Source organism: Epinephelus fuscoguttatus, linkage group LG23, assembly GCF_011397635.1.
Source record: "Epinephelus fuscoguttatus linkage group LG23, E.fuscoguttatus.final_Chr_v1".
NCBI lineage: Eukaryota > Metazoa > Chordata > Actinopteri > Perciformes > Serranidae > Epinephelus > Epinephelus fuscoguttatus.
Window position 1 is genome coordinate 165,974 of NC_064774.1, and position 14,073 is coordinate 180,046.

Genomic DNA, 14,073 nt, shown 5'->3' on the forward strand with positions numbered 1-14,073 from the left:
ACAGATCAAGACACAGATTAAAGTGCAGCCACACAATTTGGTAAAAAAAGACATTTTAAAGGCTACAGTAGAATGCTTTTTAAACTCCGCTCCGTTTCCATTTCGTTTGCCTGTAGCGTGCATTAGTGACGCGCGGGTCGGGTTTTTTCCAACCCGCAGGTCCCGCATTTATGAAATAATTTGAACCGCTCCATCCCGCCCGCACAACCGCATCTATTTTCACAACCCGCCCCACCCCGCCCCCGTCGCTATTAACTTACCCGTCTTGTGGCTCTCATGCTTGTATAGCTTATCATAGGAATTGCTGCTGTCGTCTGCTGCACTAACTACCTCACAGAAACTGTCCCAAACATGAGATTTAGCAGCTTGGCTTTCTTTTCTTTTAACTCTGTACTCTCCCGACTGTAATCTTTCCCTCACTTTTTCTTCCATCTTCACCGCTTCATTGACTCTGGTTTGTTGTGGCCGCTGCTTGGCTCTTTTGTGATGTCAGGTCGCAGGTTACGTTACGTAACATGCATTTACCTAACCTACAACAGTGTTGTTAACAAGTAGGCTATATCAAACATATTTAATCTTTAATGACCCGCCCCACCTGCCCCGCCAATAAAGTGAACATTTCTTGACCCGACCCGACCCGACCCGCGGGTTACAGATCAGCCCGCGCATCACTAGCGTGCGTATGCATAATGACGTGAGGCATTACGTGGTATCAGATTGGTCATAGGCTGTACTCGCCAATACCCAAAATAAAAACCCAGTTTCAGCTTCAGCTTTTTCGCGAGTAGTTCAACATCTAACACAATGCCCAGATATTTATAAGATAAAACACACTCGACGCTTGTGTTCTTTTGTGAAAGCCAAGGTGAAACTTGTTTGTTTGGCTAAAAATGCTTCATTGTAAACAACGAACCATTGTTAAAATCTGCAGGAGGCGGGCATTGTACATCAGTCCATTGTGGTGCAATTTAGAATTGTTGTGGTGGTGGTGGTGGTGAGGATTTGAGACGAGGGTTCAATTTGTGTACGGCTGTGGGTAAAAACTGTTCCTCAGTGTGGACATGCAGCATTTCAGGGTCCTGTAGTGTCTTCCAGAGGGCAGCAGTGTGAACAGGTGATGAAAGGTGTGAGTTCTGTCTTCAGCAGTCCTGCAGGCTCTGCTGTTGCAGGGAGACCTGTAGATGTCCTCTAGGGGGGGCAGGTGGGGGTGGAGAGCTACCCATACTGGGTATATTGATCTGTTGGAGCATATTTACAACATAAAAAATTAATCGTCCCGTTGTGTTTCCCCCGACACCGCTGGGTGCCATTAAACTATAACGCTGGCCTGTTGTCCTCATTCGTGGACACTTTTTTTTGTGCCATCTAGTGGTAGTCAGAGCACAATACACTAAAAACAAGATGGCAGCCATCTCTGCTGAGTCAGTCTGCAGCCGATCCCGACACCAAAGTGGACAAGGCCCAAAACCTGATCACGTCTCATGGTTGAAACTTGTTTATTTAGGATTAATAATGTTTGTAGTTTAATATGGCAACAAAGTTGACCAATTTTAGCAACAGTAACAAGCTGAGACGCTGTTAATTAGGAAGTGCTTGTATGAAGACATTGGGAATAATCAACTTGTTGAAGGACATTGGGACTTTATTATCGTTGCCTACACTGGGTCCGACTGATCCCAAATAGCGAGAACAAATTTAAAAAGCATACCAAACAAAAACACTCAGGTCTCAGGAGGATATTCATGAACGTTTGTTGAAATGTGGGGATACAAGGAGTTCTGTGTATCTCCTCCGGTGGCAGCGCTCTTGTACAACGTTCCTATAAGAACATTAATGTTGCCTTTAGACGAACCAATTTGTCGGCAACAAAGACAGACGAAATATTAGATTTACAGTCCGAGACCAAAACCTCTGTCTTCTGTTTGAAACTTGAAACTTTTGAATGTGATTCATTTTTACCTCAGAGCTCTGGAAATGTAAAAACAATACTTGTCTGTCTTCAAACTGAGTTGGTTGAATATTGTGATAAGCACAATGTTGTCCAGACGGTCGGAACTTAATCAAGGCAACACAACTGAAAGAGCTGCTTCATTTATTACATATACTCTATGTGTCCTATTTCTCCACACCTTAAAAACATATCATACCGTAGGATGCCACAACATTCAGTATAATTTACCATGTCATTTAGCGACACCTGAAAATAGATTGCCTGAGGACAACTCAGGATGTTACAGAAGTGCATTGCATTTAAAATAAAAAAAACCCAACAACCTCATAATAAATCTCATAATTATGACATGAAGATCTCAAAGAAAGTAACCTTTTCCATCATGGAAATCTCCATTGTCACATCAGTCCAGTCATTTACTGTCAGACCAACGTGCATCAACTACAGAAGCTTATTGCATTCACTTGACAAATTTAAAAAAAAAATCTGTTTTATTGAGTAATTTTTTTTCTGGTTTTCGTGGTAATTTTTTTCTGTGGTTTTGTGTTATTTTTTGGGGTTTTTTTCGGGGTGATTTTTTTCTGTTTTTTTGTGTTATTTTTTGTTTTGTTTTTCGGGGTGATTTTTTCTGTTTTTCTGAGTATTTTTTTCTGAGTTAAGAGAGCAATAGAACAAAAGACGCTTTCATTCCTTTCTTGAGAGCTGGATATAATGGAAGCAAACATGACCCGCTTGTTTAGTTTAATCCAGTTTTACTTTGTTTTGGGTTACGTGTCCATCTGATTCTGGAGAAACACTGCAATGTCCAGCAGATCTGAATGGGCTTTTCGTCTGAACAACCGCAAAGTCTTAAGATGCCTACGTAAAGTCGACAAACTAATGATGACACCATGTATATGACTTAAAGACAAGAGTATCTCCCAGTGTCTCAAACCCAAAAGAAAGTAAAGTATTGATTTGATGGTTGATTACGGAAGTGTATTGCATTCACTTGACAAATAAAAAAAAATCTGTTTTATTGGATAATTTTTTCTGTTTTTCAGAGTATTTTTTTTTATTTTTCTGTTTTTCGGTATAATTTTTTCTGTTTTTCAGAGTATTTTTTTTCTGTTTTTTGTGTTTTTTTGTTTGTTTGTTTTTCGGGGTAATTTTTTCTGTTTTTCTGAGTATTTTTTTCTGAGTTAAGAGAGCAATAGAACAACAGACGCTTTCATTCCTTTCATGAGAGCTGGATATAATGGAAGCAAACATGACCCCCTTGTTTAGTTTAATCCCGTTTTACTTTCCTTTGGGTTTGAGACACTGGGAGATACTCTTGTCTTTAAATCATATAGATGGTGTTATCATTGATTTGTTGACTGACACAGGCACCTTAAGACTTTGCGGTTGTTCAGACGAAAAGCCCATTCAGATCTGCTGGACATTGCAGTGTTTCTCCAGAATCAGATGGACACATAACCCAAAACAAAATAAAACTGGATTAAACTAAACAAGCGGGTCATGTTTGCTTCCATTATATCCAGCTCTCATGAAACGAATGAAAGTGTCTGTTGTTCTATTGCTCTCTTAACTCAGAAAAACAGAAAAAATTACCCTGAAAAACAAACAAAAAAACCCACGAAAAACAGAAAAACATTGCCGCGAAAAACAGAAAAAAATTACAACGAAAAACAGAAAAAAAAAAAAATACTCTGAAAAACAAATAATTATTCAATAAAACAGATTTTTTTATTTGTCAAGTGAATGCAATAAGCTTCTGTAATCAACCATCAAATCAATACATTTTGACTCAGGAGCGTTATAGCCTGAATATATATGAAATTGAAATCTAAATGCATATTGAATATGGATTGTATTTCTGTGCAATAAGTCTGATTTTTTTTTTTTTTTTTTGGTATTCCCTAAACACATGGTCATGGTTTGCAGCCACCGCCTGTAATTTCGATAACGCTTGTGGACTTTTATTTTGATGCTCAGTAACTCATCTGACCCGGAAGCTGTATTCTTCACTCTAACTTCACACTGTTGACCAAAGATGGCGGCTGGTAGAACCAAGTGTTAGCAGTGTCTTTGTTGTGTTTTTAAAGTGTGAACATGTCTAAAGTCCAAATGCTGAGATCGTTGGTGAAGCAGCGACTAACTGCGGCTGCTGAAGAGATATTTGGGCTGTTTGAAAGAACGATAGCAGAGTACGAGGAGGAACTTTGTCGATCAAAAGAGGAGAACGAGCGACAACGGAAACTACTGGACGCTGTTTTCAACCCTCAGCCTCAGTTAAACGGAGCAGGTTTGTTCATTAAACATTCACTCTGTCGATGTTTAAAGCTACGTTACCTTCTCTGGTGTCGTTAGCTTCTCTGGTGCCGTTAGCTTCTCTGGTGCCGTTAGCTTCTCTGGTGCCGTTAGCTTCTCTGGTGCCGTTAGCTTCTCTGGTGTCGTTAGCTTCTGTGGTGTCGTTAGCTTCTGTGGTGCCGTTAGCTTCTCTGGTGCCGTTAGCTTCTGTGGTGCCGTTAGCTTCTCTGGTGTCGTTAGCTTCTCTGGTGCTGTTAGCTTCTCTGGTCTCGTTAGCTTCTGTGGTGCCGTTAGCTTCTCTGGTCTCGTTAGCTTCTGTGGTGCCGTTAGCTTCTCTGGTCTCGTTAGCTTCTGTGGTGCCGTTAGCTTCTCTGGTGCCGTTAGCTTCTCTGGTGCCGTTAGCTTCTGTGGTGCCGTTAGCTTCTCTGGTGCCGTTAGCTTCTCTGGTGCCGTTAGCTTCTCTGGTGCCGTTAGCTTCTGTGGTGTCGTTAGCTTCTCTGGTGCCGTTAGCTTCTCTGGTGTCGTTAGCTTCTCTGGTGCTGTTAGCTTCTCTGGTCTCGTTAGCTTCTGTGGTGCCGTTAGCTTCTCTGGTGCCGTTAGCTTCTCTGGTCTCGTTAGCTTCTGTGGTGCCGTTAGCTTCTCTGGTCTCGTTAGCTTCTGTGGTGCCGTTAGCTTCTCTGGTGCCGTTAGCTTCTGTGGTGTCGTTAGCTTCTCTGGTGCTGTTAGCTTCTGTGGTGCCGTTAGCTTCTGTGGTGTCGTTAGCTTCTCTGGTGCCGTTAGCTTCTCTGGTGTCGTTAGCTTCTACATTCCCTTCGGATTAATGGCTGATCCTGTTAACTGGCGACTTTCAGCTGGAGGCGTTAGTGATTGTCGTCATGACAACTGTTGACAGCAGGAAGAGAAACCCAGCTGTCCTCCTTCATCTCTTCACCTCTGTTTAGTTTTTTTTCCATTGTCAAAACACCTGATCTGTGTTTGAAGTCTTGTTGGAGGAAACATGTCACATCTCACCTCTTCCTCTGCGGGTTCTGACTGAATCACCGTGAATTTTTAATAACTTAAATGTCATTACAGTTGTTAATCACAATAAGATACTGGATTATTCTGAGAGAGGATTGTAGCAATCAACTTTTGAGTTCACCAGTGCTGCTAATCAAAACCATCCCTTTTAAACATTTAAAAAAAATAGCATATTAGGTATGTACAATATTGGATTTTTTGTCGATATCTGGTATGCAGATATATACGGCCGATATTTATTTATTTATTTATTAAAATGATCCCCATTAGCTGCCACTTAGGTGACGAGCTAGTCTTCCGGGGGTCTGTCTGTCAGTTAACATCTTTGACAATGTGTGTGATGTCACCGGATGATTCTTGTCCTATTTTTATAATTATTACCATTATTTCAGTCACTGTGTCTGTTCATGTGCCAGCCGAAATGTTATTGTAGTAACTAAAAAGCTCCAACAGGTGGCAGAAGCTACATTTGAAGTACCGCATGCAAGCTATGTAAGTCACTGAATCCTCCACAATAAGTTCCTGCAAATGTTTCACAATAAAAGCCTTTTTAGAAAATGAAGGGATTCTCCCAACTGAAATTATAATGGGCTTTTAATTTCATACAGATACAGGAAGTGCTGAGTTTGAAACCTGCCATTGTCTGCTACCTTGCTTCAGCCGTGTTTTTATTAAAATGGATATGATATCACATTACTCGTAGATTGCCATAATAAAAGTGGCAACTTTTTTCCATTTCTGCCTTTGAAGTGTGTCGATTAAGACATTGAAAAAATGTAAAAAAAAAAAAAAAAAAAAAAAAATTGTAAACAGAAAATTCTTGGTACTGAAGTGAATCCTTTTTTCCCACCCCTGACACATAATCTATCGTTGGATTATAATTGTTGATGTATTCATCACTGTAATGTTGCAGCTGGTAAATGTGGAGCTGATTTAAGTTATATATATTTTATATTTTGTGTTTCCTGTTTCCTGCAGACGTCCAGCAGCTGTTGGTGGTTAAAGAAGAGGTTCCCCCTGAGCAGCAGGAGTGGAGCTCCAGTGTGGGCCAGGAGGACCCAGAGCCTCCACACATTAAAAAAGAAAAGGAGGAACTCTGGATCAGTCAGGAGGGAGAGCAGCTTCAAGGGCTGGAGGAGGATGATATCACCAAGTTCCCATTCACTATTGTCCCTGTGAAGAGTGAAGATGATGAAGAGAAACCTCAGATCTCACAACTTCATCAAAGACACACTGAACAGATGGAAACAGAAGTTGAAATAGAGGACTGGGGAGGACCAGAACCAGCCAGGAACTCAGATCCAGATACACATTTACAACCTGAGACTGATGACAAGCCTGGAGACTCTCTTGAACCCGAAACTGACATCGATGATGAGTGGAAGAAGACCAGAGAACCTAAGTCAGGTTTAAACTTTATGATACATGATGAAGACCCTGTCAGCGATTGGAGATGTGGTGCTGGTGAGAAACCATTCAGCTGCTCTGAGTGTGGGAAAAGATTTGGGAAAAGTGGAAATCTGAAGCGACACATGATAACCCACACGGGAGAGAAACCATTCAGCTGCTCTGTGTGTGGGAAAAGATTTTACCGCAAGACACATCTGCAGGAACACATGCGGTCTCATACAGGAGAAAGACCCTTCAGCTGCCCAATCTGTGAGAACTCTTTTACACATCGTGGAAATTTACAGAAACACATGATAATCCACACAGGAGAGAAACCGTACAGCTGCTCAGTGTGTGGTAAAAGATTCCCTCGAGAAGGATACTTAGCTCATCACATGAGAACCCACACAGGAGAGAAACCTTTCTGCTGCAATGTTTGTGACCAAAGATTCACTTGGCTTCACCAACTCAGAAACCATCAGTGTGAAACTGTTTAGCTGCTGTAAGTGTGTGGAAAAATTTAGCTGCAAGACACTTCTAAAGAGACGCATTTAAACTCATACAGGAGAAAAAAGTTTCAGCGGCTCAGTTTGTGTGAAATCATTGAGACAGAGTGGACATTTACACTCATGAAAAACCTCACAGGAGAGAAACCACTTATCTTCTTTGAGTGTGGGAAGTGATAAGAACCAAGAGAATTCTGAAGCAACACAAAAGATTTCATAGAGAAGAGAAACCTTTTGGCTGCTCAGTTTGTAAAAACTTTTACATAGAGCAGGGGTTTGCACACACATGATAATCAACACAGGAGAGAAACCCTTCAGCTGCAGTGTTTGTGAACAAAAATTCACTTTGCCTAAACAGCTCAGAATCCATCTGTGTGTTGGTTGTCAGTCCTCACAGCCTCATCAAACTCAGCATGGCCTCCAGCCAGCAGCTCAGCTGAGCAGATGGAAACCGAACCAGATGGAGAAGACTGTGGAAGACCAGAACCAGCCAGGAACTCAGATCCAGATACACATTTACAACCTGAGACTGATGACAAGGCTGGAGACTTGATTTGGCCGCAAGAGCTTGAGGACACGTGGATTCATACAGGAGAGAAACCGTTCAGTTGCTCAGTTTGTGATACAGGATTTCCTTGGAAGGAAAAATTTCACTAAATTTCATTTACGATAAAACCCTTTTTTGCTGCTCATTTAGTGCGAAACATTTTACACACGTTGTGAAAAACGTAAGAATCCACACAGAGAAGATACTTTTCAGCTCTCAGTTAATGGTAAAAGTTTTGAAAGCGCTCCAGTCAAAGTTCAAGAAAATCATGTGGAAGATATGATGCAAATATGACGTTTCTGTTTTGTGTATGTATGTGAAGAAGGTTACAGTGTCCTAATAGCTCCTCAGAGGTCCACGTTATCAGCTCTTCAGTCAGTCACACGTTTCATTTTTTACATTGTACTTTGTCGCAGTTTGTTTTTGTTGTTGATACACAAATTTTTCCACCTCAGCCAGGTGTGGAAACTTTTTGCAATAATTGTATTTTTTTCTTTCATTTTCACTTTCATTTTTATGCACAGTTTCAAAATGGCGTATAAATAGTTGACTAGGTTACGTTAGGCTTCGGGGATCTGGAGGGATAGTCAAACAATTTTGGTACAAAAAAGACTTTAAGTTTGGAAGACGCCCTGTTGATTTGTCTGAAGCATCATTCAGCTGTGGCTGAAGCTAAGAATGTATTACTACATTCACTATCGTCTGATTTAGTAAACATCACTCTACTTTGCACAATTTATCCTGAGATGCTGGCGCAACAATAGGTAAGTAAATTTGGTTGGTTGTGTTTTCAGCAGGAGTAGGGCTGAGGCGGTAGCGGGCAGATGGATGTGCCTGGCTGGTAAGCTGTGATGGCTGGCTCACTCTCTCATGTTATTCCCTTGCCACCTACAGGAGACAACAGACCTCCTCTCCAAACACTGTAACAGCTCCTCTGTTTTTCTGTGTTCTCCATCAGCCACACTTAAGGTCACAAGCAGAACCACCGCAACCACTCTAGACAGAGCGAACAGGCGCTCAGCTTTGCCTCGTACCTAGCAAAGTGTAGCTCGTCCCTCCAGAATGTTGTGATCACAGCAACTAACGCACATTCAGTCAATCCGTGTGAATTCTGCTTAACCTTGCAATTTTGAACCAATCACTGCAACTTCACCACAAATGTGACCAATGAAAAGGGGTAAAAACTCATTATATTGTAGAGCTGCATGCAGCGTATTGATTTGTTGAGCTCTGTGCCTGGGACAGAGTCGCACAAACACAGTGACAGGGCTAACTGGCAGCTCCACTAGCATCACACAGCTAACGTTACCCAACAGCTATTAATTGGCTTACCGTCAGAGTTGAGCCGTTTGGGTGTTGGTGTCAGATGTAAACCGCTGCTGCAAGGCTTTTGCCCAAGCAGCAAAATCTGACGAGTAGAGATGATGTTGTGCTGTGTTAGCTTGTGCTAATTGCAGCATCAGCAGCTGATTGTTGGCACAGATAGATTCTTATTCTGTGGGAAAGAATGAATGCTTGTAATATTAAGCCCCAAATCTGTGACATTTGAGCAATTTTCACTGGCGCTGGCGTTTCATCCATCCAGCTGAAAATGGACAGATGGATGGATGAAACGCCAGCGCCAGTGAAAATTGCCTTGGATAAGGCCTGGTAGCAGGGGCAGTAGGCTGAGCAAGGTACTCTCGATGTCCCTTTCCCCACCAACGCTTTCCAGCTCCTCCTGGGGGATCCTGATGCATTCCCAGACCAGATGAGATATATAATCCCTCCAAGTGTTCTGGGTCTGCCCCGGGGCCTCCTACCAGTGGGACGCACCCGGAACACCTCTAAAGGGAGGTGCCCAGGAGGATCCTGATCAGATGCCCAAACCACCTCAACTGGGCCCTTTCAATGCGATGGAGCAGCAGCTCTACTCTGAGCTCCCTCCAAATGTCCGAGCTCCTCACCCTATCTCTAAAGCTGAGACCAGCCACCCCACGGAGGGAACTCATTTCGGCAGCTTGTATCTGCGACCTCATTCTTTCCGTCTTGCACTTCACCGCAAAAAAACGCACCCTCTAGAAACAGTGCAACATGTATTACAATTTTTTGAAAAGCTACTGTGAAATTTTAGGACACAGCAAAAACCTGGAGGTACTGATTACTGTTACGTTAGCATTAGCATGGTCAATTTAATGTTAACATAAGCTAACTAACATGGTTGACCTTTATTTTCCAACTTCCCAATGACACCATTTACTCAAAAGTACTGTATGATCAACCAAATTTTTTCGGCACATGCCAGTACGCCCTTATTAGCATTATTAGCACAGCTGGGCTAACCCAAGGATAATTTATGAGCTAGCAGAGAGGTCAGTGGTTAGCTGAGGTGATGCCTTGGGAAACAGCCAGCAGCTAGTGATGGAAGCCACTCTCTCAATTATGCAAAACTAAAAGCCTTAATGAAATGTAAACGGGTGAGTTATATATTTAAAAAAAAATTCAGCCCCTGTACAGTTGTCTTTAATGTTGTAATTAGCTATAGAGACCAAAACTGTTTTTGTACCAGGCTGTAAAGTTTATTTCTGCCTTAAAGTTGGACATTTCAACATGTCATCTTTGGGGACTGACTCTGTTTTGGAGCCAGCCTCAACTGCAGTTTTTGGCACTTGCTCATTGGCTTCGTCTTTCAGCCTCGGCGGCCGCTGCCACAGGACAGAGTGGCTCAACTGTGACTGAGAGGATGCCTCGCCAATAAGAGTTTTACTGCAGGTCATTGGACTTCCCCATATACCCAGCTCATCTGTGTAGCTGCCCCATTGGCTGATATGCATGTGTATGTATATGATTAATTATCTTTTATATGTTATTTTAACCTAACAAATGAATCATACCCCCTCCTATATAAATGCTCTTATAAATGTTCTTTGTAGTGTGTTTTATTTGGAGCCTGATGAAGGCCACAAGCTGAAACGCATTGGTCTGAAAGTCAAGTTGTGTTTACTACAGGCGGTGTTTCAGTTCTAACCTCCTCAGACTCGAAAGTCAAGTTCTGTTTACTACAGGCGGTGTTTCAGTTCCAACCTCCTCAGACTGTTTCCTCTGTCCATGCACCTTGGATGTGGTATCTTGAAGTCACTCAACACACTTTTCGACTACTAAAACCACAAGCTCTCTCCAAAGATTTGGGTCGGTTGTGAATCCTCTGCACACAGCGCACAGATCTTAAATTCTCAAGAACAGCTGGTCAGATTGTACCAACACTGATAATACATGTTATATAAACCACCTATGCAGTGTTTCCCAGACAGAGGTTTTACTTGGGTGGCCCACCCTGGTAGAGGAACTTATTATTATTTTATTGTTTCCAGTTGATATTGTCCACTGAGATGTAGCGGAGTAAATTGTGATGTCGTGTTAAATGGAAGTACTTCAGCAAAGTACAAGTACACACTCACAGACAATAGGTGTGTGTGCAGTAGAGATGCGCGGATGGCAGTTATACCGCGGACCGGGCGGGTTGGGTGATAAAGATGAACAATCTGATTAATGGCGGATGGGTTATGGGCGGGTGAAAATAATAGCCTAATAATAACTTTTATTTATATCGCACCTTTTAAAAACAAAGTTTACAAAGTGCTTTGACAAACATTAATGAGGGAAAATACATTGCATGCTCTAAAATGTGAACAGCACATTTTAATATTTATATTTAGTGGGGCACAATCTGGCCGGCGGCCAGACTCTCACTGAGCCTGTGTGTGGACCAGAACACCGGAGCATGATGGAGGGCGATTTACTCCTTAAATGTGTCATTTGGAAGGGTTTATTTAACACAGTGATCCCCGCAGCAGCAGAAATGAGTGAGTCTCCTCATTAAGAGTGCCAATGTGCGCCTTTACGCACGGAGTAACGGCGCCATTTTATTGATTATTTTAATGTCAGTCAGCTGACGGGATCGGCCAGGATCTAATCAAACAGCATGGATACCAAGAGGCGAAGCTCCGTTGAATTTTTGCCAACAGCCACTAGGGGCGCTGCCGCCATTTTGGACTGTTGCGTCCAGACAACATGCAAGATGTCAAGGAGAGAGGAGGAAAAAAGTAAAAGAAAACAGTGTAGTGCAATTAACTGCAACAACTATCAGTGGAACACCCCGCACCTGGCCTTCCGCCGTTTCCCGAAGGATCCTGACAGGTAAGAACTCCTGAGGTGTAAGTTTTAAAGTGTTTTAATATCTATTTAATATGCCAGTTTTGTTCATATATATTATCAGGTTGTCCGTCCGTCTCATTCGTGTGAACGTGATATCTTTTGAAAGAATTTCTTAAGATTTGTCCACTTGCATTCAACAATGAACTCTTAGATTTTGGTGGTCAAAGGTCAAGGTCACTGTGACCTTGTCAGTCTGCTTGTAAACACAATATCTCAGAAACATTGTGATGGAATTTCTTCAAATTGGACACAAACACTCACTTGGATTTATTGATGAACTGATTGAAATTTGGTGCTCAAAGGTCAAAGTCACTATGACCCCAGACTTACATCCTGGAGATCGCTGTTTATGTCCCATGTTGTGACGTTACATTACATTGATTACAAAAGTGCTTATCCTAATCAAACCATGAGTTATTGTTGTTAGTATGTTCCTCCACCAGGTGACACTAATGACTCAATAAAAGACAAACCTCCGTTTGCAAACCTGCCATGCATGTGCAAACCTGCCATGCATGTGCAAAACACCTCAACACTGTTTTGGTTGAAAATGACTTTTGGTCATTGGAACAGTGAAGACCTGTTTTATCATGTAGACACATCCGGTGCCTCTTGTGTTGTGTTTATAAGGGTGAGGGAAAATAATATTGTAAAGTTCTGTTTTAATTCCATCCAAATATTAGTTTACCCAGTTTGTTCCAAATGATTAAGGGCCATCAAAAGACAAGGTGGTTTTAAGAAAACCAACACACTGATTATTTTTTTCTTAACCATGTTATATTTAGTGGATCATGTTACGACCCAATCACCAGAATAAATATTGGCATTGTGTTTCTGCAAACCATGGGTATGTTACATTCATACTTGTTTATGTAGCTCATATGTTAAAACCTAACGTCTCTTTGAGGGTTAAGGGCTATGGGTATGGGTAGGGCATAGGTGTAGGAATGTGTTTGCTGCGACTGTGAAGTACTTTTTTCTGGGTTTTCCTGTGGGCGGACACTCGCTCATTACACCTCAGACTGGAAGCCAGCATCATCGTGTCCGCCTCGTTCCTCCCTGTCTCCCCTTACAGGTAAGAACAATGGTTGTAATATGTGTACATATGTTTTCTGAGTTACTAGGAACACATTGGCGTTAAATATCTTTGTCAAAAGTCATTTTAGGAGGTGAATTTAGTTAACTAAAACGTTAGAGTGTTGGCTTGCTGGCAGCATGTTTGGTAGCATGGGTCAGGCATGCAGCTACTTGCTTATCATCAGGGTTTGGGTGATAGCTATGTGCCAATGTACTGCCGCACCCCAGTTCTCTATACAAGAAACAATGTTCGTCAAGATATAGAAAGAGGTGAAATCGAGTCTCTGCACATAATTATGAGCTGACACATCAGGGCTTCAGTGACCGTCTGCAAAAGCAGAAACTCACTTGTCTCTCTATTCAAACACTATAAAACACACCAGTCTGAGGTGCTGAAGGCACGGACTGCATCGTCTCCCAGCAAACTTAGATATGACATCTGCACAGCTGCTTGGAAGTGTCAGAATCTTTTGTATACCCTGCGTGCCTATAGATAGGACAGGTCGCCAGACTATCACAGGGCTGACACATAGAGACAGACAACCATTCACACTCACATTCACACCTACGGACAATTTACCAAGTTACCAATTAACCTGCATGTCTTTGGACTGTGGGAGGAAGCTGGAGCACCTGGAGAAAACCCACGCTGACACGGGGAGAACATGCAAACTCCCAAACATGCAAATGATACAGCGTAGTATAAGGATATTTTTACATAGTGATATCGCATCATTATACAGACCTGGAGTATCGATTTTTTTCTGTTATCTAACTCTTATAAACTGAAAGCTAACGTTAATGTAAAAGTTATTTGCTTCTTAACATTACTGTTGTGTGACCTAAATTTGTACAGTTATATCAAATCAAAATATTAATCTTGTGTCACTGGTGAACTTTGATTAGAAAACCACTACAAGGCTGACCACTTGGTCCCCAAATTGATATCTTGCCAACATCAGATGCACACCTGTCTAAAACCAATCAGTTGCAAGTATAGGGTGACACAGCTCACCTAGGTGGTGACAACAGGATGTAGGTGTGTCAGGTGTAGTTATAAAGTGCGCCAGTATCACTGCAATGTCAAACCAAACAGA

At 41.9% G+C, this 14,073-nt stretch overlaps 1 protein-coding gene across 1 annotated transcript; it reads right to left on the reverse strand.

Moving 5' to 3' along the window:
• Positions 1-1,138: 1,138 nt before the first annotated feature.
• On the reverse strand, positions 1,139-12,257 carry si:ch211-126c2.4 (protein rtoA). The gene is made up of 3 exons (XM_049569143.1): positions 12,230-12,257; positions 4,286-5,053; positions 1,139-1,238 (listed from the first exon to the last, which is right to left on the reverse strand). The coding sequence occupies exons 1-3, from the start codon at positions 12,255-12,257 to the stop codon at positions 1,216-1,218; spliced, it is 819 nt and encodes a 272-aa protein (XP_049425100.1). The 3' UTR covers positions 1,139-1,215.
• Between the last annotated feature and the right edge of the window lie 1,816 nt (positions 12,258-14,073).